Source organism: Dipodomys ordii, unplaced genomic scaffold (assembly GCF_000151885.1).
Source record: "Dipodomys ordii isolate 6190 unplaced genomic scaffold, Dord_2.0 Scaffold152, whole genome shotgun sequence".
In the NCBI taxonomy this organism is placed as follows: Eukaryota; Metazoa; Chordata; class Mammalia; order Rodentia; family Heteromyidae; genus Dipodomys; species Dipodomys ordii.
This window is the reverse complement of record NW_012267368.1, coordinates 5,614,815-5,640,982: the sequence shown is the minus strand read 5'-3', so window position 1 is coordinate 5,640,982 and position 26,168 is coordinate 5,614,815. Positions and strand designations below refer to the sequence as shown.

Here is a 26,168-nt window from a genome sequence, read left to right as displayed (position 1 = left end):
TTCCTTTCAAACTCTTAGCAATTATTTGATTTTTAGTAGTCCAGTATATTTTATCCTTTTCTTCCTGTCTTGGGATCATTGAGCATCAAAATGTAAGCATAGAGAGTGGGAATGCAATGTGGGAGACCAGAAGCAGACTTAGCTGTTGCAAGAATTACCAATTCAACACCTCTGCAAGTTGTTAAGTGTGTGTGTGTATATGTGTGTGCTGTATGTGCCCATGTCCACACAGTGCTACCATAGTATTGCCTCATTATAATCAAATGCCTTCCAGAGCTCTCTTTTATTCCACACCTCCTGTCTCTTGTAATCCAGTGGCTTCCAGTGAGTGTCCTTGTGCTGTCTTCAGACATAGACACCATGTGTTTCAGTATTATTTATTCACCCTCCACAATTCTCATCTTCATCTCTTATCCTTCCTCCATTCACCAAGCCATCCCACAAGTTAGTCATGTGTACACATACAAATACATAAGTATATAGCTAAACTTTGAGCTTGGATTACCTCTCAAAATGGTGGTCTTCAGTTTCATCCATTTTCCTGCAGAAGACTTAATTCATTTTCTTTATGGATGAGTAATACTCCTGTGTCTCTGTGTGTGTGTACTTGCTGTTCAATAAGGGAGAATGATCATGGGAATTTGATGAGGTTACATACTATTTTTTTTACCCATTCATGGAAGGTTGGGCACTCTGGCTAATTCCACAGCTTGACTACTGTACACAGAGCTGTAATAGACATGGCATGCAGGTATTTCTCTTGCATATTGACTTACTTTGGATCATGCCTAGAAGTGGTATGGCAAGGTCCTAGGGGAGGCCTACTTTTAGCTTTTTGAGGACTCTCAGGACTGATTTCCATAGTGGGTTCGCTAGTTTACATCCCCATCAACAGTGTACAAGGGTTCCTTTTCTTTCACATGTTCACAAAATTTGATGTTTATTTTCTTTTTTCTTTTTTTTGTCAGTCATGGGGCTTGAACTCTGGGCCTGGGCACTGTTCCTGTGCTCTTCACCTCAAGGCAAGCTCTCTACCTCTTGAGCCACAGCGCCACTTCCGTTTTTTGGGGGTTTATTGGAGATCAGAGTCTCACAGACTTTCCCGCCTGGGCTGGTTTTGAACCGTGATCCTCAGATCTCAGCCTTCTGAGTAGCTAGGATTACAGGTGTGAGCCACCAGCGCCCAGCCTGTTTGTTTTCTTGATGATAGCCATTCTGACTAGGTTGAGATGGAATTTAGTATCGATGTGCATTTCCTTTATGTTGAATATACCTTCATATATTTCTTAACTGCTTGAACTTCTTCTAACTGTTCTGTTGGGCATTTATTATTTGGATTATTTATTCTCTTGCTGTTTAACTTTTTGAGCTCTGTATGTTCTGGGTGTTATTGTGTTATCCAGTGACTAGCTGGTGATTTAATCCCATTCTGTGGGCTGTCTCTTGGCTCTGGTAATTGTTTCATTTATTATGCAGAGACTTTGATGCCATCCTATTTCCCAATATTTGCTCTCATTTCTGGGCAGTTGGAATTCTATGTAGAAAACAATTTGCTTGTACCTATATCTTTCAGAGTTTGTCCTGTGTTTTTTTCTTTTAAAAGTTTCAAGGTTTAGACCTTGCATTAAGATCTTTGATTGGCACAAAAAACAAATTTTGTTTTTTAGAAAAGTGGGAGTGTTTCTATTTGTATTTCTATGTTTTTATTTCTACATTTATCTCCTTGTGTTTAATGGCAATTACTAACATTTAGTATACAACTTCAAGAACTTTGATCTTCTAGAGAACTGGGAATGGGGCCTAGGGAACATGTTTCTTTTGTTGTTGTTGTTGTTGTTTGTGTTCATTTTTTGTGCCAGTCCTGGCACTTGAACTCAGCGTCACTTCTTTGCTTCAAGCTTCATTGCTCAACGTTGGTGTTCTACCACTTGAGTTATGCATAGCTTTCACTTCTGGGTTGAGATCAGAGGGACTTTCCTGCCTGTGCTGGCTTCAAACTTTAATCCTCAGATATTAGCTTCTTGAGCAATTAGGATTATAGGCATTAGCATTTATCGCCTTGTGTTTAATAGGAATTGCTAAAGTTTGCCTACTTTACAAATGAGTAAAGTAAGAGATTTTTTTTTTCTGTTGGTTGTGGGGCTTGAACTCTGGGCTTGGGCTCTATCCCTCAGCTCTTCAGCTCAAGGCGAGTGCTCTACCACTTGAGCTACAGTGCCACTTCCAGTTTTCTAGTGGTTTATTGGAGCTAAGAGTCTCACAGACTTTTCTGCCCGGGCTGGCTTTGAACCTCGATCCTTAGATCTCAGCCTCCTGAGTAGCCAGGATTATAGGGATGAGCCACTGGCACCCAGCTAAGAGATGTTTTTGAGAGGTTAGTGTCCTTGAAAATGCAACGTCCTTTACTGGCAAAGGGTTTAGACTTACCAAATGAATATAGATGACCATAAATAGGACTTTGGGCACTTTGAAAGAGGGAAGGTGCCTCGCATTTGGAAGGTCTGCTAATAGAAGTGGGTTTTAGATTTGGTAATAAGTTGAATGAGCTCCTGTGTTTTGGATCCAGATTCCTAGAGACACTAAGTGAGTGTTTCTCTACCAGTAACATTTGTGCTGGAGAATTCTTTGTTGTGGAGAGTCTCTTGTGCATTACAGATGCTTGGCAGTGCCTTGACCTCTATTGACTAGATGTCTAGAGCTGTGGTGGCCTCCACTCTGGTTTGCAGACGTGGCCAAATGCTCATGGGACAGAACAGAGGGCCTCTTGTAGGGGGCACTGGTCTATGGCGAGGGTGTGGTGAGGAGCAGTGTCAGTTGGAGGGAGAGGACTTTGAAAAGCCAGCTTGAAGGACAGAGTTAGGTATACAGTAGTTAGATATTCCTTTCCTCTGAAACACTCTAAATTTATTCATTCCTATTTTTATTGTTTTTTTGATTGTCTCACATTCCTTTGTTTTTTAAATAATTGAAGTCTCTTGAGCCATACTTCCTCGTCTGGGTTTTTGCTGGTTAATTGGAGATAAGAATCTTACAAACTTTCCTGCTTTGAACCACAATACAGTTCACAGATCTCAGCCACTTGAGTCAATAGGATTCCTGGCTTGAGCCCCCAGCAGACTATGTGGTATTCTGTAAGTGCACAATAATATGTGTTAGCCTCTTTCCCTAGGACAATTAGATTGTCTCCAGCTTTTTAGAACAAAGTAGGCTAAACAATTGAATGCTGTTGGATAAAGAGCTGTTAAGCAAAAGTCTAGGTGAAGATTGGAATTTACTAGGTAAGGCTCAGCAAGCACTCAGGTTCATGTACACCTTATCATACATGAGGTTGGTTCTCCCAAAGTATAGGAAACTCAAACTCCCTCCCTTCCCTCTCCCCCTCCCTCCCTCTTTCCCTTCCTTTTTGTGTGAGTACTAGGGTTTGAACTCAGGGCCTGAGTGCTGTCCCTGAGCTTTTCCACTCAAGGCTTTTGCTCTACCACTTGAGACACAGCTCTCCTTTGGGCATTTTGGTGGTTAATTGGAGATAAAAGTCTCATAGACTTTCCTACCCTGTCTGTCTTCCAGCCTCCATGCTCAGATCTCAGCCTCCTGAACAGCTAGGATTACAGAGATGGGCCACAGCCACCAGGCTTATCACTACCTTCTCTCGCCCTTCCAGTGTCCATAGCCCTCTTCTGGCTCTCAAAAGACCTTGTCGCACATGCCCTACCTTTCTTCCACCCCTTGTTCCCCCCCACCCCTCCTCTGCCCAGTATCTCTAGTGAATGTGTGTTTAGCTTCTTGCAGGGGAAGCGTTGTCCTCTTCCTTATGGTCTTCTTTCTTTTCTCTGAGAATATATTTTCTTCATTCAGGCTTCATTATAGGTAATCTAGGAAATAATCTCTCATCTTCAGTCTGAGTTCAGTGCTGCAACAGAGTCTCCCTGTATAGTATAGGCTGACTTCGAACTTGGAATCCTCCTACTTCAGCCTGCAGAGTGCTGGGGTTACAGGAGTATTCTATACCTGGCAGCCTTTTGACTTTGTGTTTATACAGAACCGTGCATTATTCCAGCATGCACACACTGAAATATATCTGTTGCCTTGTATATCTCTCATATTTTTAATAAAAGGACCTTTTTTTGAGTTAATGATGGATTTTTGAGATGATAGCCCAGTCATTTATAAGAATTGGGGAAATGAGTGTAAAAATTAATATTTTTGTTCTTTCTGTCCTAGGACTGGGCGAATGCCAATGTCAGCAGACAGATTGAGGACACCGTGTTGTATGGTTACTATAGTAAGTATCTCTGTTTCATTTTCTACTTGGTCTCCTAATCAAACTGTAGACTAGAGCTAACTATAAACTTTTAATTTTGATCTAATATATGGAGTTATTATTGTCTGCATTTTTGTCTATTACCTACACTATTTTAACTCACTGTGCTTCATTTACATTCTTTCTTCTGTGTGTGTGTGTGTGTGTGTGTGTGTGTGTGTGTGTGTGTGTGTGTGTGTCGGTACTGGGTCTTGAATGCAGGGCCTTGAACTCTTGTTTAGTTTGTTTTACTGGCTGATGTTTTACTGCTTGAGCTACAGCTTCACTTCTAGCTTTTTGGATGTTATTTGGGGATAAGAAAAGTCTCTCAGATTTTTGCCTAGGCTGGCTTCAAACTGCAATCCTAAAATCTGAGCCTCCTGAGAAGCTGGGATTACAGGTGTGAATTACCTGTGTCTGACTAGGTTCACTTCTTAACATTTCTTGATGGTTCAGTTGAGTTACTGTAAATCTTAACATCTCTTGTTCTCTTGCCTAATATCTTCATTTCTAGAATGTTTTCATTTTGCTGTGCTGGTCCTAGGGCTTGAATTCAGGGCCTGAGCTCTTCAGCTCCAGGCTAATGCTCTACCACTTGAACCACATCTCCACAGGCAAGAGTCTTACGGGCTTTTGTACCTGGCTTTGAACTGCAATTCTCAAATCTCAGTCTCCTGAGTAGCTAGGATTACAGGTGTGAGAGCCCTGGCACTTGGGTAGAATGTTGTCTTGACAGTGGTTGAGGTGACCTTGGGGAGTTTTTCCACCTCTGACTTTACTCTGCATGGCCATTTTCATCCAGTGCTCATGGACGTGGCTTCCACCTCTGTCCCTTGCCCTCCCTTTCCCAGCCGAAGATGACCCCCTAAATGGTCTTTCTTTTGAATAACTATAAAGCCTATGATTTTACAACAATGTAAAAATGCAGATTTAGGAAAGGGATGCTATTCTGTCATTAATAAATCAAGATGCCAGATAAGAAAGATCTCAGTAGGACATTAAAACAAATAATTTGAATATTGGTTTTGAGTGTGATTGGATTTCAATTAGCTGTTGTCTGTCTAATCTTTGCCTTTTCTCTTTACTCAAAATGTATAGGAACTATGAAATTTGACTCCTTTGATATAGCTTTTAGAATTTTATATAGAATTTAGTGTTTCTGATTTCTGCATTTAACATAAAACAGAATTTTTAGCTGTTGAAGTGGTTCTATGTTAAGTATAAATTTGTTGGAATGATATAAACTGCTTCTTTGAAAACATTTTTGATGAAAATGTTTTTGAGGGGGGAAGTTCTGTTACCCGAGTTATCACTGAAATGTAGTTTTCCTCTGTCCCTGGGGCCAGGTGATCAGCCACTTTATGGTAGTTCAGTCCCAGCCTGAGAGCCACGTCTTACCATGAACCACTCTTGGAGTTGTAGCTGCCAGGCCTTGAAAACCAGAATTTCACTCCAGGAAGCCTTTTTCAGCTCAGTCATGGAGAGGAGAAACCCTGGAAAAAGGGATCTCAGGGTATACCTTCTTCATACCTCCCAAGGAAAGTGTGTGTCTTTGACTCTGTCCTTAACTATCACTTTAAATGGAAAGCAGTTAATTTACAAACTGTAGGTATCTTGGGAGTTAGGACTTACTTCTCTGAGGATCTTTCATTGTGGTGAAAAATATAATTACCGGGAGAAACTGGGCTAAAAAAACTTGGAAAAGCCAAATGATGAGTGTACTTCTTCATGCTCATGAAGTCAGAACAGATCTGACTTGGATGATTGTGATGGTGATTATCTGAAGTCAGGCCTTTCACTAGGACCCTGAAAGACTGTGCAGTTGCGAAGGCCACTGTCTTCTGAGATGCTGGCTACGAATTGCCTGATGCATGTCTTTTGGGTCCTGAGAACTAAAATTCCAGAACTGAAGCCCCAAAGTGCTCTTTTCATCCCTCACTTCTGTCAGGTTTTACAATGCATGCAGTCTCTTCTAATAGACTTATTTTTCATGAACCTCATTTCCCACTTTCTTTTGTGTTTTTTACTTTTTACAGATGAAAGATTTGATCATCTTAAAACAGATCACTTTAATAAGGACCAACAGCTGGCCTCAAAGTGCACTGTGTTCCCCCAGCTGGAGCCAAGCCATGTGACAGCTGTTGTTCTGAGCAATTTACCTTTGCTGTGGGGTGGCTCAGCTTTGGTCCTGCAGGGCAGCCTCAGACTGGGTCCTATCATATACTCCTAGGAGATTGGGTCTCATTGGTGTGATAGGCTGCATGGTGTGAGAAATGCACCGGCACACACAAACTCAAGTACAGCAAAAGGGAGACATAATGGTTAATGGTGGTTTACCAGATGGGGTGTCTGGTGGGCAGAGATGGACAGGTGACAGCAAGCAATTTTTTTCTTTCTTTCTTTTTTTTTTGGTCGGTCGTGGAGCTTGAACTCCGGGTGCTTTCCCTAAGCTCTTCAGCCCAAGGCGAGCGCTCTACCACTTGAACCACAGCATCACTTCCAGTTTTCTAGTGGTTTATTGGAGATAAGAGTCTCATGGACTTTCCTACCTGGGCTGGCTTTGAACCATGATCCTCAGATCTCAGCCTCCTGAGTAGCTAGGATTACAGGCGTGAGCCTCAGGCACCCAGCAAGCAATTTATTTCTTAATGCAAAAATCCCTCCCCTCTGTTCCTCATCTGAGTACTGTGAGGTGTACAATCTTCCCCAACTCCCCTAAGTTTAATTATATTCCTGAGTAACTCTAATGCACGTTCCTCTTAGAATGGGCTCTGCCTGTGTAGCCCCTTGGTTTGTTGTGCTGGGAAGGCATGTAGGGCATGCACACCGTGCATCCTCAATCCTCCATCCTCACGTCCCATTTGCCTCAGGACCCTCCAGGTACATCGCCTCTGTGATTGCCACATCACAAGACACGGAGTCATTGTATAAACAAGCAGCTTTCCACTTGGACCGCATGCATTATCTCCGGAGTGGACCACCTCTGACTTTATTTCCCACAGTGGTCATCGATTCTGATTCTGATTGTAGCGCTGCCAGGCATGGGAACAAGTGGCCGAGGCTGGTGGCTTTCCATAAGGCTGATCCTAAACCTGGGGTCTGTAAAACCTACCCTGTTAGCGGAGTTCATGCTGTACTGCGTTCTACACAGTTTTAACTGAACATTATTGCACTAACATGGTTTGGCAGTTGCTCTTTTAGAATACTAAGATTAACAGTCAGATATTTAATCAGTGGTCACTGAGAGTAGATTACATACATATTTCTTTCAAAGAGCTGTGAAGAAGGTTTTTCTGGGACTTATGGATTGTTTTGCTTTGTTTTGGTGCTTGTGCCAGCACCAGGGGTTGAACTCAGGGCCTCTGCACCGCTGCTCAGCCTTCTTGCTCTTGGCTGACAATTTAGCACTTAAGCCTCACTTCCAGTTCAGCAGCTGGTTAGTTGGAAATGGAGACTTGCAGACTATGCTCTCCAGGAGACCTCCAGAGTAGGATTTCGGATTTAAACTAGTGGCCCCTGACATGGTGGGTTTTGTGTCTTTTCTTTTTTAGCTGACAGTCTAGGTGATACCAGTAGATTTTCTATAGAAGAAAATTAGTCAAACCTTTCATACTTAAAGCTATCTTTAGATAGTTTCATATAGTACTAAGGCATGTGTGATTCACATGATAGAATGCCTGCTTGAGTATATTTCCAATAGTTGTATCTTACTCAATGAAAGTGTTCAGGAGTGTTACCTACCTTCAAATTCCTGATTGGAATTTATCCTTTTTTTTCGTATTTTTAAATTTTTGGTGCTGGGTATTGAACCAAGGACCTGGGGTTGGTTTTTTGTTTGCCAATAATAGGGCTTGTACTTTGAGTCTCAGGATTATAGGAGGCTAAGATCTGAGAGTCCAAGTACACTATGCCCAGTTTTTTACTACATGGCTGTCACCATGCCCAACTTTTATTACATGTGTGTCATCATGTCTAGCTTACTATATGCCTGTCACCATGCCAAGCTTCTTACTACATGTCTTTTACCATACCCAGCTTCTTACTATACATGTGTCACTGTGCTTAGTTTCTTAGTAGCCTCTTCCTGAAAGCTAATATAAACATGTATTTTCCCCTCCTTTTCCCCCCAGTGGTTGCATATTTTATTCACCATCTTGTTTTTCTCTGAATAACAATGTATCTTGGAGAATAGGATGTAAAGAGAATAGGATGCTTTCAGTGAAAGTAAAAGAGATGTTAAGATACTGTATTTTTGGGATAATCTTTGCCACCTCTCTGTTATGAACATTTTCATCCTTTTCCATTTTCAAGTATCATTATTTAAAGTAATGGTGATATTTTTCTCATATGTGGAATGCAAATCTAAAATACACCAAGCCATGATATATTATACAAGTCAGTAGACATTCACACAGAGTGGGACCAAAGGAGGATACTCTTAGGAGAGGAACAGTGCTTATGTGCCTCTGATCATATAAAATAATATTTATTAAAATGAACTCCAGGAAATGAAAACAAGGTTTTCTTTGTTGCTGTTTTTGTTTTCTTTTCTTTTTGTCTTATTTGTTCATTTCTCTGCCTTTGGGAGGATAAGGAGGCACAGAAATGGAGGGACAAAGGGTTACAAATGCAGCAGTGGTTCTTACTGGAGTATACTGTTTATTTCCACAGCTCTGTACTCTGTGATTCTGTTCTGTGTGTTCTTCTGGATTCCTTTTGTGTACTTCTACTATGAAGAGAAGGATGATGATGATGCTAGGAAATGCACTGTAAGTTTTCCCTAAAGTTGTTATCATTTTCATTAATTAAAAATGATTGCTTTTTCAAGAAATGACATGACCCCCGGTTAGATCAGGCTTTGTCTAATAGAAATACATGTGAAATTTGAAACTTCCTCATGGTCAACTTCAAGTAAAAAGAAATAGTTGAATGTAATTTTAACTATAAATCTTGTATTAAACATAACTGAAATATCACAAAATATTATAAAAACAATATTAAATTTCGTTTTCACACTGTCTTTGGAATTTACATGGTCTTTTACACTTACAGATTTGGAACCAACTAAATTTCAAATCCTTAGGTATATAAAGCTTGTGATTGTTACCATTATTATTGTTGTTTTGTATGTGCCAGTCCTGGGGTTTGAACTCAGTCCTCACATTCTTGCATGACTTCTTGGACCATGGCTAGTGTTCTACCACTTGAGCCACACGTCCACTTCTGGCTTTATGCTGGTTAATTGAGGTGTCTGGCTTCAAATCACTTCCTGAGAACTTAGCCTCCTGAGTAGTAGGGTTACAGGCCTGAGACCTCAGCACTTGGATAATTCTTTTTTCTTTTTCTCTGTCATGGGACTTGAACTCTGAGCCTGGGTGCCATCCCTCAGCTCTTCAGCAAGGCAGCTGCTCTACCACTTGAGCCATAGCAGCACTTCCAGTTTTCTGAGTGGTTTATTAGAGATAAGAGTCTCACAGACTTTCCTGTTCTGGCTGGCTTTGAACCATGAATCTCAGTTCTCAGCCTCCTGAGTATCTAGGATTACCAGCGTGAGCCACTGGCACCCGGCTTAATTCATAAATTTTTCAATTCATTTATATTAAATATCAAATAGAACTACATTAACCATAGACAGAATATCAGATTCTTTACACTAACCGCCTGAGCTGACTTCTGACCTTGATCCTTCTGTCACTTGTCACCTGAGTAGCTGGGATTATAAACAACCACTACCAGGCCTGGTAGTTAACTAAAGTACTACTAAATATAATTGTGGAGAATTTTAAAAGTATATTGACTTTTTCTAGTCAAGTTGGTCCTCTCTAAATGGCCTGGATGGCTTAGAGACAGAAAATCTACTAAGACATGGTAGCTAGCAGATCAAAGAAGAAAATAGCTTGTTGAAAGATATATGTTAAAGCAATACTTAAAATTTTTTTCAGTGGGAAGGCAACATGGTAGAAATAAATATCTTTGCTGGGCACGGTGGCTCACGCCTGTAATCCTAGCTACTAAGGAGGCTGAGATCTGAGGATTGCGGTTCAAAGCCAGCCTGGGCAGGAAAGTCCGTGAAACTCTTATCTCCAATAAATCACCAGAAAACTGGAAGTGGCGCTGTAGCTCAAGTGGTAGCATGCTAGCCTTGAGCTGAAGAGCTAAGGGACAGTGCTCAGGCCCAGAGTTCAAGCCTCACGACTGACAAAAAAAGAAAAGAAAAGAAAGAAATATCTTTTTTTATTGAATCACAAAAATTGGTTTTATGCCTTGTTTCTATTAAAATACAAAACAAAAAATGGATTCAAAACCTAGCATCATGCTTAATCTTAAGAGCTTTTTGCATTAGGATCAGGTGCATTTTAAGTAACTCCTGGATGACAATTGGTGTCTGGTGATAGGAAGTAATAACAGAGTCCAGATTATTATTTGCAGGTACTAAGCCACTTCATATTTGGAAGGTGAGGCTGCACATTTCTTAGAACCTCAGTGTGATTTATATTGTCACTTCCCTTCCCTTGGCTGATCTCAGGATCCTCAGTTGTATCCCTAAGGACTCTTGCCTCCTTTGTGGATGAGGATTTACTATATTAAACATGAGGCCAACGTCTACAGGGTACTTTGTTGGAGATCTCGTTGGTCTGAGAGGACAGATAATGTGATGTTGAGAGATTTAAGTTCTTCTTGGAGAATATTAGTTTTTGGTCCCTCTTCAGAGTTTTCCATGTTTGTTAGTCCTCTGAATTCCATTATGGAATCCAAACATAGCCTACACATTCCTAAGGTTTTTATTTCTATTCTTTGTTTAATCCCCTGTGACCAGTGTGGCTTAAGGAAATGCTTTCATCTCTAGGGCCTTAGTTTCCTTGTCTTTAAAGTGAGGATGAGAACAGCTGTCTGGGTTGTTCTGAGAATTAAGGGAGTCAGAGTGTCAGATTCTTCTAATAGTGCTTTGTACATGTATACACATGTACACATACATAGCCAGGCATGGTAGTGCAGTCCTGTAATCTGACCACTCAGGAGTTGAGACAGGAGTATCACAGGTTTGAGGCTGGCCTGAGCTGCACTCCCCCACTCCCCCCAGATTACACATATGTATCAAACTATGTAAGTATAGGTACACATATATAAACATAGTCTTGTAAAATACATGTGTTTGTGTATGCATATGTATTTATATGTAATATATATATATCTATTCTTTATATTTACCAGAACACATATCCTGACAGTATATGAAATGTTTATTGCCCATTTTGATGAATTGGATTAGAAGTATTGTTTCTGATTGCAATATGTTTATATGAATGCTTTATTAAATAGTTGGATAATACCCATTGGAGCTCACAAAGGTCTGACCCTAAAAATTTTAACTGATTTTTGCAGATTCTTAAGATTTTGTATGCCAGTTAGTTTTCTTTAAATCTTAAGGTTTCTTTACAATAGTTGAGCCTTTATAATGTTGATTTCAATGCACATTTGTCATGAATGCTGTCTTGTACTGTTATAAGACTTGTGTGCAGTTAGGGATTGCTGAATGACCTGTTTTCCCATGGACATGTAGCAGGTTAAAGTGGCGCTCAAGTACACCTTGGGATTTGTTCTGATTTGCGGACTTCTTCTTCTAGTTGGGTAAGTCTTATTTTTTTTCCGACCTGATAATGGAAATAGAAGCATCTGAATAACAACAAAAGCCCCGCTGGGTTTCACACAAATGTGAATGTTTCATCCAGGTGTGGGTAACATGCTGCCATCTCTTTAGGACTGGGAGTGTCATCGCTTGTCTGAATGGCAGTCCCTTCCTCCGCCACAGCACTTTACTGAAATGCTTCTCTAATGATGAGGCCTGGAGCATTGGGGGTATTGGTAGTTTTCTCATCAGTATTTCAGGCTTGGTGTGTTTTTCAAGGTGGTCAGCCAGTCCTCTTGCAGCTCTTCAGTAACTGGTCAATAAAGATGTTTCAGCTAGCCAGGTGCCTCATGCCTGTAATCTCAGCTACTCAGGATTGAGGTGTCAAGTCAGCCCAGGCAGGAAATTCCATGAGACTCTTATCTCCAACTAACCAGCTGAAAGCTGGAAGTAGAGCTGTGGTTAAAGTGGCAGAGCTCTTGTATTGAATGAAAAAGCTGAGGGATTCAAGCTCAGGCCCCAAGTTCAAGCCCCAGTACTGGCACGAAAATAAAATATGTAGGGCTTGGAAGGTGGCTCAGTGGTAGATGGTTTGCCTTGTATGTATGAGGCTCTGGGTTCGATTCCTCAGCACCACATAAGCAAAAAAAAAAAGCCGGAAGTGGCGCTGTGCTCAAGTGGTAGAGCACTAGCCTTGAGCTGAAGAGCTGAGGGACAGCGCCCAGGCCCAGAGTTCAGGCCCCACGACCGGACCCCCCACCCCCCCCTAAAAAAAAAAGAAAAGAAAATATAGAAATAAAACTTAACTTATATACATACAGGTAACCAGGTAGTTTATTTATATACATACAGGTAACCAGGTAATTTGTTTATATACATACAGGTAACCAGATAGTTTGTTTATATACATACAGGTAACCAGGTAGTTTGTTTATATACATACAGGTAACCAGGTAATTTGTTTATATACATACAGGTAACCAGGTAGTTTGTTTATATACATACAGGTAACCAGGTAGTTTGTCAGTCCTGGTGTAGAGCCTGAGAAGCATTAAGATGTAAAAGGATATGGGCTGAGTCGCTCTCACAGTTGTGCAAGCTACAAGTCTGTGGTCAGGATGTTAGTAGGTGTGCTCTGTAGTGTGTGGGGGTCTCTTCTTGGTCTGTGGTGGGGGGAGGGATCTCTTCCTGGACTGTGGTGGTGGGGGTCTCTCTTCCTGGTCTTGTGGTGAGGAAGCATTTCTCTTCCTAGTCTTGTGAGTGGGATCTCTCTTCCTTCTCTGGTGGGGAGGGGTCTCTCTTCCTGCTCTGTGGTATTGGTTTACGGTCTCTCTTCCTGGTCTTTGGGTGGGGAGGGGTCTCTCTTCCTGGTCTGTGGTATGGGTAGGGTCTCTCTTCCTGTTCTTTGGTGGGGAAGGGGTCTCTCTTCCTGCTCTGTGGTGGGGAGGGGTCTCTTCCTGCTCTGTGGTGCAGAGGGTTCTCTCTTCCTGCTCTGTGGTGGGGAAGGGTCTCTTCCTCATCTCTGGGAGCATCTGTCTTCCTGCTGTTTCTCCTGAGCTGCTATGAGAGTTCTCTGGAGTCTCTTCCTCCTCTTACAAGGTCTCTACCCCCGCTTGGGTTGGGAAGGTGGCTCAGTGGTAGAGCGCTTGCCTCACATACATGAGGCCCTGGGTTCGATTCCTCAGCACCACATGAGCAGAAAAAAAAAGGCCAGAAGTGGCTCTGTGGCTCAAGTGGTAGAGCACTCGTCTTGAGCTGAAGGCTGAGGGACAGTGCCCAGGCCCAGCGTTCAGGCCTCACAACCGGACCCAAAAAAAAAAAAAAAAGGTCTCTACCCTGTGGACACAGGCTCCCCTGTGCCTCCTCTAACATGAAGTAGGTTCCTGTAAGCCCTAAATCCAGGTGTGTGGGATTGGAGTAACACTTGAGCATAGGGTGTGGCTACAGTGCTAGGCCTGCCTGGCAAGCATGAGGCTCTGGTTCAAGCTGACTCAGTACTAGCAAAAACCAGATGAATCAGTAAAGAAGCAAAAACCCTTAGCATGACTTCATTAAATGCTCAGGAGACACAGGGCAATCAATAAAACACATTAACTGAGTGGCTGAAATCAGCCTGGAATATTTGATTCATGAGTAAAAAAGTGTGGTGTGAATTTAAACCTTCCTGTCCCTTCAAAACCAAAACAACCACCAAAGAAACCCAGTGTGCATTTGGAGTGTTCCCAGGGGCAGCGAGAAGACACCACACCAGCTATTGGTTAGCCATCGGTGTGCCAGGAGTCTTGGGTGTCATGCTTAAGATTTTCTGAAGTCTGATGCCAGTGGCTTATGCCAGTGCCTGGAATCCTAGCTACTCAGGGGACTGAGATGTGAAGATCACAATTCAAAGTCTTCCCAGGCAGGAAAGTCCCTGAGTTACCTCCAATAAACTACTCACAAAAGGCTGGAAGTAGTGTTGTGGATCAAGTGGTTGAGTGCTAGCCTTGAGCAGAGGTGGTCAGGGGCGATACCCAGGACCAGAAAAAAAATTGTGGGTCATGTGCTAGTAAGCTGTGGAAGTCAGTGATGATGTGTGCATCGTCTGGGTGTGAACACAGGAAAGTGTTACATATGGCTGCTTCAGAAGTTCCCCAAACCGAGTGTTGAAGTCTCTGAGGGTCTGTTGTTGATGTGATCATCGTATTTCGGGTGAGAGGTGTGAGTCAGAACAAGAGAAGTTTCAGTGAGCAGAAAGGAAGAGAGACCATCTGAAAGACAGGTAGAACCTGACCTGACGACAGATAGGAAGTGAAAGTCTCACTTTGGGCTCTGTTGAATTCATCACTCATTCCATGTCTGCTGGCCAGCATTAGCCTTTCTCTTTCCACAGAGATCATGTGTTGAGCTGAGTGAGATTGGGTGTGCCAATCCGTAGGGGTGTGAGGAAAAGTGGTAATCTATGCTGCAGATTGGTACTTGTACAATGCCTTTGAGAACTAAACTAACACACTCTATCTCTCTTCTTCTCTCTCTGTCTCCTCTCTCTCTCCCTGTCTCTGTCTCTCTCTCTTTCTGTCTCTCTCTCTCTGTCTCTCTCTCTGTTTTCTGTTTGTGCTGATTCCGGGGCTTGAACTCAGGGCCTGGATGTTGTCCCTTAGTTTTTTTGCTCAAGGATGGCACTCTACAACTTCAGCCACAGATTTACTTCCAGCCTTTGTGCTGGTTAATTAAAGATAAGAGTGTCGTAGCTTTTCTGCCCAGGGTGACTTCGAGCAGGACTTCAAGCCTCCTGAGTAGCTAGGATTACAGGTGTGTGCCACCGGCACCCATCTGAGCTTTTTATTTTTAAAGCCACTAAACAGCTCTTTTCTCCTTTGCAGTGCTTTTGTCCCACTGTCGCTTCCCAGCAACAAGAACTCTACAGAGTGGGAGAAAGTAAAGTTCCTGTTTGAAGAACTTGGAAGTAGTCGTAAGTATTCTTTAAAGAAAAATTCACAGTACCTTTTCTAATCCTTTGGAGTTTACTTTGCTACAAGGTTGATTATGTAGTTCTGGTTAAATTTGTGCTGGAGAAATCAGGAGCTCTGAGTTGTTAAGTCCACTCTGTCTAGCTATTATGAAGCTATTTTCTTGGCCTCTGCATAAAATTACCATGTTTCAAAAGAAATATTTCAGCCAGGTAATGATGGCTCAAGCCTAGCTATTCAGGATCTGAGGATTGTGGTTTGAAGCCAGCCCAGGCAGGAAGCCTGAGACTCTTTTTTCTTTCTTTCTTTTTTTTTTTTTTGGTAGGTTGTGGGGCTTGAACTCTGGGCTTGGGCACTGTCCCTGCACTCTTCAGCTCAAGGCCAGCACTCTACTACTTGAGCCACAGCCCCACTTCCAGGCCTGAGACTCTTATCTCCAATAACAACAAAAATCCATATGTGGGGCTATGGCCCAAGTGGTAGATCACCAACCTTCAACAAAGAGCTAGACAGAGAGCCTCAATCCTGAGTTAAAGCCCCAGTACTAGGACAAGTAAAAAAAAAAAAGAAAAAAGAAATATTTCAGTAGTAAAGATCCTTAGCATTTCCATGTGATTCACTGAGTTATTCTATAACATTATTCTAATATCTTAAGGAATGTGCTGCATAAGTTGATTTTTACTCTTCATCATTCATTATCAAGAGAGCCCTATATTGTTGTTTGCAGTGCGGTAATTTTTTATGGAGGATTAAAAATACATGAAATGCTTTGTTTTAAATTTATTTCACCAAAGTATTTGGCATTGCATTTCCAGAATATCTCTTTAACCTGACCCAGGTGACCTAGATTTTTAAAGAAAAATTTTTAAAAAGGCAAGTTGGGTGAATAGAAGGTTATTTAATCACTGAAAATAATCTTTGCCATTGAAATGAGATACCAAAAATGTAAAACATTGCTCAAAAATGTTTACATTTGACTTTGATTTTGTAAGACACCTACAATACTTATTTTTATAAGCATTTACACTGAGAACTGTTAATGCTTTTGTGTTTATTCGTTCTGATTGGTCAGGTACATTCTTTGGCAATCAATTTTTGCTTTTTACTCAGGTAGGAAACATTAAGTACTGCCCTGGAATCTGCCCCTTGTTTTTCACTTAAGATTTCATTTTGCTAATTGTAGCCCATTAATATCTTGCTGATACCAGCAAGAGCAGGGCTGGCATCTTTTAGTGGATTGCCAAGATTTATGAACAAGGAACCTACTATTGAGAAATAAATTGTTTCTTTTCTTTCCATTAATTGCTTGAGGGCTTTGAACATTGCTCTTCTCCTTGGATGTGATCTCACAAGTCAATGTGTTCTTTGAGGACAGGATAACTTGAACCAGTGACTAGATAGGTAGCATTATTCTGAGTTTGGTACCCTCACTTTTTTTAGTTCCTTATTTTTTCAGATCCTAAGCATACCATATTCTAGAGAACATTTATGCTACTGTATCTGCTGCTTTTAAAGGTTAAAAACAGTCGCCCAAGTGTTCTTAATTTGAAGTTTTATTTCCTTATCCCACTTCTCTACATTTCTTAGGCATCAAAGATATATATATATATTTTGAACAGACACTTTACATAGTAAAATGTATACAAGGTTAGTTGTTTGCAGTCAAGGTGTAGGACAGACATATCCATTGCTTTGGAAATGTCTGCAGTATACCTGTCCAGTTAGTATCTCTGACAAGAGAAACTACTGTTTCAACTATCACTAATGCAAATTTGCAGTTCCGTTTTATATATACCTTTTCTCACTAAATAATGTTTTTAAATACTTGCAGCCAACTAATGTGCTTTGTGAATGTACCATAACTTCTTTATCATTTCTTTATTCCATGGATACACACTTCACATATGTGTTTGTGGGTATTAATACCCAGATCATAGTCCCTGCCTTATCAAAAGAGTATCTTCAGTCTCTTTTTTTTGACTAATTATCACATTTTACCCAGATTGTTTGATCTTTTTGTTGTGTGCTAGTACTGAGTCTTACACTGTTGTACTTTCGTATGGTTTCTTTCTCATGTCTGGCACTCTTCCACTTGAGCCATGCCTCTAGTCCATCATTTTACCGGTAAACTGGATATAGTGTCTCCAATTTCTGCCTGATCTGGCTTTGTACTGTGATTCTCAGATTGAAGCCTCCTGAGTAGCTAGGATTACAGGCATGAGCCACTGGTACCCAGCTCATGTTTCATTTTTGATAGAGGATCTTACTACAATAGCTAAGGTTGCCTTTGGACTCTTGGTCTTCCTGTCTCTCAGAGTGCTGGGATTACAGGCATGTTCTTCCACACTCTACTAACATTCCTTTTTTTTTTTAAGTATTATATTTGAAAAGACTTTCTGTGTTTGCTTTTATTTTTCTCCCAAGTTGACAATCCTTGTGAGTTGAAAAGTGAAATAAGGGCTGGGAAGGTGGCTCAGTGGTGGAGTGCTTGCCTTGCATGCATGAGGCACTGGTTTCAATTCTTCAGCAGTACATAAGCAGAAAAAGCCGGAACTGGTGCTGTGGCTCAAGTGGTAGAGTGCTAGCCTTGAGCTGAAGAGCTGAGGGACAGCGCCCAGGCCCAGAGTTCAGGCCTCACAACCAACAACAACAACAAAAAAAGTGAAATAAATGCTTAACATGTTAGTTTTAGGCTATATATTGCTCTATTACTTGAAGACTAAGGAAAATGAAACTGAGAAAGACCAAGATTGAGAGAAGGGCAGAAGTACAATCAGTGGCTCCCTGTGGACAGTTGTTGACCGGGCCTGTAGAGAGCGTAAGAGTTGAAGCAATTCTTAGATAATCTGAAGGCTCGTATACAAATCTGTTTTTGAAGGCCCTCTAAAAACTCTTCTTCCCAGTCAGCATTGCAGTGTTAAGGACATAGCTTGTTTCTTGTTTTATTCCTCCACAATGTGGAATGACTCTTCGTTTCTTTGTTGTGGTTGTTCTGGCATTTGGGCTTAAATTCAGAGCCTCTCGCTATCCTTTAGCTTTTTTGCTCATGGCTAGATGGCACCACTTCTGGTTTTTTTGGTGGTTAATTGGAGATGAATCTCATAGACTTTTCCTGCCCTGAGCCTAGCTTCAGCCATGACCCTCCGATTCTGAGCCTTCTGAATATCTAGGATTTCAAGCATGAGCCACCAGCACTGGATAGGAGTCTTAATTTCTACACAGTACTTGATGAGTATTAGCACATGAATGTCGTATACATATGTGTTTCACACTTTTCCTCCTTTGCAGATGGCCTGGCTGCATTGTCATTTTCCATTAGTTCTCTCACGCTAATTGGAATGTTGGCAGCTATAACGTACACAGTAAGTGTCCTGTGACCATTGCCTGATAATCAAAGCAATTCTTTTACCTTAGTAATCTCTTCAGCCTAGTTCTGTTTTCATTTTTTCCACTCTCCCACTTTTTTATAACTGCAAGTTTGGTAATAAGCATTTAGTCATAAACATTTTATTTATGCTTATGAAACTTAGTATATAAAAACCAATTATATAACTTGGGAACCTTAAAGGTAGTTATAGACTCTACAGTAATAGGTCTACAGATGTATAAGTAACTAGAACTATCTACTACTAATTCAGTCTGTTACTAATATCAATATCTGCTACTAATTCAGTAGATATACCTTATTTGGGACTATAGGATGTTTGTGGTTTTTTTAAATGAAAGTAGTTTTACAAAGGAGTTTCAGTTCAACATATTAGTTTGTACGTACAGTATATCTTGGTCAGTCACTCCTTCGTAGTCTCCCCATCTCCCAACCCCATCCATCTCAGTTTACCTGGTTTCATTTTCACCTATGTACGTCGAATATTGTGACTATTTGCCAACCTTTTTCTCTTCATTTGTCTACCCCTTCCTAATAACCCTCCCCTACAATGAATTCCTAGAATTCATTTTGATAAAGTGTGAGTGTATGCCATATTTGTTAATACTTTTGTATATATGCAGACAACTATGTTTACATATATATATAATTTAGATCAAACTTAAATATGAGAGAAAACATGTACCCTTTGTCTCTCTGGGCCTGAATCACAACATGCTTTTTTCCAAGTTGGTCCATTTCCCTGAAAATGATATCGTGTTCTTCCTGGTGGATTAGAAGAAGACCATGGTATATAACACACACACACACACACACACACACACACACACACACACACACACACACAAAATTGTATTTTCTTAATCCATTTGTCCATTGTAGGATAACTGAGCTATTTCCCTAATGTGACTATCGTGAATAATGCAGCAATATCATTTGTAATCTGTGGGATAAATGCCCAGGAGTGGTGTGGCTGGATTTTAGGTTCTGTGGTCAGTTATTAAGGGTTCTCCAAAGCCTTCCTGAGGGCTGCACCAGCTTACATTCTACCAACAGTGTCTTAGGGCTCCTTCCCCACATCCTGCTAGCACCTGTGTTTGTAGTCTTAGTGAGATGGATTCTCGGTGTGGTTTTGATTTACATTCCTGTTGCAGCCAGCTATGCTGAGGATGTCTTCATGTACTTACTGGCTTTTTTTACTTCTTATTCTGAGAAGACTGTATTTAACTCTTTAGTCCATTTATTAATTGGGTTGATTCTTTGAGGGCTTAGTTTATTGAGCAAAACAAAAACAGTGCTGGAGGTATATCACAATTCCAGACTCAGACTGCACTACAGAGCTATAGTAATAAAAACAGCTTGATACTGACACAAAAACAGGGCTGAAGACCAATGGAACAGACTAGAAGACCCAAAAATAAACCCATATACTTACAACTATCTAATATTTGACAAAGGAAACAAAAAATATATATTGAACAAAAACTTCAGCGAACAATGGTAGGGAAAATTGTACATTCATATGTCGAAGACTGAAACTGGATTCCTCTCTGTCACCTTATACTAATATCAACTCAAAATGGGTCAAAGACCTCAGTGTCAAACCTCAGAGGCAGAAGGGGAAACATTACAGTATAACTTATTGGCATAGGCAAGAATTTGAGCAGAGTTCAGGAGCTCAACAAATTGGAGAGAGAATTGACAAATGGGATTGCATTAGGCTCAAAAGTTTCTGCACAGCAAAAGACATAGTTGCTAATCTAAAAAATCTACAGAATGGGAGATCTTTTTTTTCCCAACTGTATATCTGACAAAGGCTTAGTATCCAGAATATCAGTAGAATTTGATTTTGGTGGGGGAAGGGGAAGTTCATCATGGGGTTTGAACTCTGGGCCTGAGCACTGCCCCTCAGCTCTTCAGCTCAAGGCTAGCTCTTTACCACTTGAGCCACAGTGCCACTTCTGGTTTTCTGGTGGTTAATTGGAGATAAATTCTCAAGGACTTTCCTGCCTGGGCTGGCTTTGAACCGCAATCTTCAGATCTCAGCCTCCGGAGTAGCTAGGATTATAGGTTGAACCGCCAGCATCCAATGAATTAGATATTTTTTATAGCTTAATATTTTTCTAGGATATACAGTCCTAATAATTCACCAACTCTGCTGTTAATATGAATTACAAAGGATTGACAAGCTCAGATACAGACTTCTGTTTAGCGCTTTTGTTCAGATTATAGAAGAAAAGGCACAAATAATTTTTTTAATATACCATTCTCCCTACTGCATTAGTGTTATACAAGAAGCATTAAAATAACCTGGGGGCTGGGAAGGTGGTTCAGTGGTAGAGCCCTGAGGCCCTGGGTTCGATTCCTCAGCACCACATAAGCAAAAAGAAAAAAGCTGAAAGTGGCGCTGTGACTCAAGTGGTAGAGTGCTAGCCTTGAGCTGAAGAGCTGAGGGACAGCGCCCCCAGGCCCAGAGTTCAGGCCCCATGACCGGACCCCAAAAAAACATAAAACAAAAAACCTGGAACCTTTCACATTAATAAAGTCTGTGTTTAAAGCATTCTTGGTGAAAGGTAGTGGTTTTCCCAATACATCGTCCCCTAGATATAAAAGAAATGGGCTGTTGGTGACAGCAGCATTTCATGTCTCATGTGTCTGTCATTCATGGGCCCTAAACTGTAATAAAGAAGCCTTAGACACAGTATACTTGAGTTGCTTACTATGGATATTCAGTTGTGTTTTTAAGTGTTAGCACAAAAGGCCTTTGCCATTTGAAGCCCACTGGTGATTATCTTCCCTTCTCACGGAGTGAACAAAAGCAAGTTGTTATTTGTCTTTAAGAAGCAGTCACAATGGGCTGGGAAGGTGGCTCAGTGGTAGAGCGCTTGCTTTGCATGCCAGAGGCCCTGGGTTCGATTCCTCAGCACCACATAAGCAAAAAGAAAAAAAAGCCGGAAGTGGCACTGTGGCTCAAGTGGTAGAGCGCTAGCCTTGAGCTGAAGAGCTGAGGGATAGCGCCCAGGCCCAGAGTTCAGGCCCCATGCCCGGACCCAGAAAAAAAAAAAAAAAGAAGCAGTCACAAATTTGACACAAATCAGCAGTTAGATCTGTAGTTCTGCTTGCTGTTGTGGGACTGATTTATTAGGCGGATTCTGGGTTTATTGTCTTTGTCTTCTAACCTTCCTGCATCAATCTCTTCCAGATTTAAATTGGTGTAGAAAATTCTTCACAGAGATTTTTTTTAACATGGACTTTTTGTAGTTTTATTTTTGAGTCTTCACAGAGATTTTTGAAGGTCAAGTGATACTTTGATAACTATAGGAAAATGAGACTAGCAGTAGATAAAGAGATTAGTCAGGAAAGTGGCTCTGGTGGCTCACACCTGTAAACCTAGCCACTCAAAGGTTGATATCTGAGGATCAGAGTTCAAAGCCAGCCCTGGTAGCAAAGTTTGTGAGATTCTTATCTCCAATTAACCAGTAAAAAGCTGGAAGTGGATTTGTGGCCTTAAGTGGAAAAATCAAGCATGAGCACAAGACTGAGAGTTGAAAAAAAAAAAATGGACTCCTTGGAACCTTTAAAAGAAAGCAGCCCAGCTGGTGCTGTGACTTCAGCCCTGTGAGCCCCAGAACTATTGAAGATGGTTGCTGTACCGCTGCCACCCTAACCTTGGAGGAACATGCTTTGTAACTAGAGATCCAGTTTGGCTGTGTGTTGCACATGCTTTACATTGTGTACTATGCCCTGCATCTGCGCTGTCCAGGCGTCCTCAGCACTGGTGCTTCCTACTCCTCAGTTTAGGAATTCAGGAAGGCGTTTCACCATTTATAAAAACCTTCAGTTCATTCACTGCGGTCTTGTGCCTGGTAGAGTACCATTTTTGTGTCCCACGGGCCACACCCATGCTGTATATGTCTACATCTTATGACTGACTGTGCTGGAAGATTCTCCAGGAACAAATGAACTAGCATGTGCTGCCCGTGGGTGAGGGCTGGCCATGGGGGGAGAGGCCTGTATGTGCTTCTGACAGTCACTTGCAAAAAGGGTTGGTGTTTCCTTTGCCTTTGTTTCTCTTACACTAAATATTCATGAGGTTACAGAAAAGATTTTAAAACAATTTGGTGATTTTTTGGGACAAGTCAAAATAAGTAAAATCCGAGGCAGTATAGCGAACCTAGTATTTTATATTCTGATGTTTAGCCTTGCTGATTCTCCAGAAATTCACTAGAGGGCAGTAGTAAGCAGTAAAAAAATGTTTGGAAAGGATACTGTGTCTGCATATTTTTTCAAGAAGTCTGAGACTAAATTGAAAATATGGCTATTTAAGCCCTTAATGTCTTGTAAATGTTTATTACAAGCTTATTAAAATGCAAATATTACAGTTAAATTTCCTGATAGTCATTGAAACTTCAACATGAGACTTCAAAACAGGCTGAAGGCTTAGTAATGAGTGGATATTCTTCCTTACTCTCTACTGACAATTAAAAACTCAGAGAAAAACATTGTATTCTGTTTTCACGTTGCCACAGTTGTTACCGATTTTTAATTTTTTCTGAAATAGTTCACATCAAGCTATTTAGACAGTCCATCCATTTCTTCTAACAAAGATCCATGTAAGGAAATAACTTCATGCTCCTTCAAAGACTTTTAGTCCAATATCTTCTCAGAAATATTTTGATATATTATTAAGTAGCTGGTTTTTGGAATAAAAAGAGAAGGAAACAGATTTGGAACTTAGTCCTAATGTATAGTTACTGCTGTTGTGAGGAGCCTGGCTCAGGTTTGAGAACCAGAGGTAACAGGTCTAGTGGTTAGAGTCCTGTGCACTGGCTGGGCACTGGTGGCTTACACCTGTATCCTAGCTACTCAGGACACTGAGATCTGCAGATCACAATGCAAAGCCAGCCCAGGCAGGAAAGTCCATGAGATTCTTATCTCCAGTTAACCAACCAAAAAGCCTGAAGTGGAGCTATGGCTCAAGTGGTAGAGTACTAACCAGAAAGCTGAGGGACAGCGCCCAGGCTTTGAGTTCAAGCCTCAGTATTGGCAGAAAAGAAAAGAAGTATACAGACAAATAATGTCATGTGTTATAAGCAAGGAATCTGTTCGGCTCTGGGAAGGTTTCTCAGAGAGGTCACAACAACTGAGACCTGAATGGCACTGGCATATTCTGATGGTGCAGGTTGGGAAGCTGTTACAGCACTATGAAAGGAGTGGCATGTATTAACAGTGTGGACTATGTCTGTGACTGAAGTAGTATAAGACTGGAGTGGTAAGATTGGTGAAAAATGGTAAGATGTGAAATAAAAGGACTATATTGGCAGTATGCTGGCTTACATTAATTGGAATCTATTCACAAGAGCTTAATTCTACCTCTGATTAAAAAAAAACAAACCTTTTAAAACCATCTAGATGAAATAAACACATACACTTTCTCTGAGGTTCACTGCCTTCTCATCTCCCACAAGGGTCCTGTAGGACCTCACAGAATCTTAGGAACATCAACAGTGTTAGCACAGATGTGGGGAAGGAACCCTATTGCATTGTTGGTGTGACTGCTCTAGAAGGTGGTCTGGATATTCCTCAGAAAAATGCACATAAAACTACCCTCCAGTACCACTCTTTTATCCAAAGACTATGTCAGGATACAGTAAAGACAGTTGCACATGGTTCATCACCAAGTTACAGCAGCAGTCCAGATGTTCCACAATGGATGAATGAATCAAGGAAGTGTGGTGTATGTATATACATATTCCTGGAGGAACTCAGAAGAACAGTGTGATCAGACTTGTTCCTGGAGGACCTTAGAAGGACCACATATTGGACCACATATTAGAATGAAATCACTTTGGAAGCCATCTAGAAGATGGATTTGTGGAAAGTGAGACCAGCAGATAATCCAGGAAGACCATCTGACTTTTAGATTCTAAACCAGTGCCTAGCCACTCAGGAGACTGAGATCTGAGGATTGCAGTTGAAGCCAGCCTAGATACTTATTTCTAATTAATTACTAATAAAGCCAGAAGTGGCTTGTGGTAAAGAGCCAGCCTTGAGCAGAAAAGCTCAGGACAGTACCCAAGTCCTGAGTTCAAGCACCAGAACTGGCACCAGAAAAGAAAAAAAAAAAGATTTAAAATTATAAGCTACTGTCTGTTTCAGACCCTGTTGGTACAGCCAGGAAGTTTCAGTTGCCAGTCAGAGTTTAAGGTCAATAACGTTTTTGAATAAATAGCCACAGGTGAATACCTTGTTTATTAATTATTAGGAGAAAAAGTATCATTTGGGACTGGAATATGGAGTTGATATGTTCAATAGTATGTTTATTATCAGAGCTAATTAATAGCTAAAAAGTTTGATGACCAGTACACTTATAAAATGTTGCATATATATTAAAAGTATTTTCTAAGGTTTACTATGTGTGCTTGGAGAAAATGTTTCTGCTTTTATAGAATATGATATACAAATTGTTTTTAGTAATTCATACTATCTTGATTACTACCTTCATCGATATATGTATGTTAAATGTGCAACTTGTCCCTGATAAGTGTGATGAACAGAGGCACCTAAGTGTGACCGTGACACAGAAGACACATGTGACTTGCTCCCAGATGCCAGGCTGTCCAGTGACATTGCACTATGGGCCACTTTTAAGTTTCTGCTCTAAATGATTTTTTTACATTTCACAATTGTGTATAATTTGTTTAAAGTAGAGCTATTCCAGCATATTTCAACTGTCTTTTTCAGGCCTATGGCATGTCGGCCTTGCCCTTAAATCTGATCAAAGGCACCAGAAGTGCTACGTACGAGCGTTTGGAAAACACTGAAGACATGGAGGAGGTGGAACAGCACATCCAGACGATCCGATCCAAGGTGAGCCAGCGCTGAGATGGGGCTGGGAGGCTGAGCGGCCTGTGGTGGGATCCCAGCACTGGCCTGCCCCTCGTTGTCTTGTAATATATCCTTCCAGGGACATGTCCCTATTTTTGAAATGTATCTTCTGTATAACATAGGATCATACACTGACAGACTGAACATTTCTAGCAGCGTTGTAACAGCTAAAGTACAAAGCTTCTGCCTCCTCTTTTTCCATTCCGTTTGGCATCACATCATACTTGAAGCATTACTCCATCCCTCCCTTGCCGGGGCTTGGGGTGGGGGTGAGGGATTCATTTATCCCTTGGCCTATAAGGTTGTTATAAGATGTCTGGGATGCAATTTGTAAGTACCTAATGTACTTGGCACAAAGTTCTTGAAGAAGTAAAGGTAATAAAGTATGTCCTGTGTATAGGAAAAACAGTCTTTGGCCAAGTAGAATTAGCCTGTCTTCAGGCTGAATTGTATTCTCTAGGGTACGGCCTAGAAATCTGTGCTTAACAAACCTGTCAGATAATTATTATATGTGATCAAATT

At 41.0% G+C, this 26,168-nt stretch overlaps 1 protein-coding gene across 1 annotated transcript in view; it reads left to right on the top strand.

Moving 5' to 3' along the window:
• Window positions 1–26,168, top strand: part of Lmbrd1 (LMBR1 domain containing 1) — a 75,036-nt gene that overhangs the window by 29,539 nt on the left and 19,329 nt on the right. The window contains exons 3-8 of the mRNA XM_013032265.1: window positions 4,222–4,282; window positions 8,972–9,069; window positions 11,862–11,929; window positions 15,287–15,375; window positions 18,662–18,735; window positions 25,503–25,628. Of these exons, the coding sequence (XP_012887719.1) occupies window positions 4,222–4,282; window positions 8,972–9,069; window positions 11,862–11,929; window positions 15,287–15,375; window positions 18,662–18,735; window positions 25,503–25,628 (516 nt within the window). The remainder of the gene's footprint in view (window positions 1–4,221; window positions 4,283–8,971; window positions 9,070–11,861; window positions 11,930–15,286; window positions 15,376–18,661; window positions 18,736–25,502; window positions 25,629–26,168) is intronic.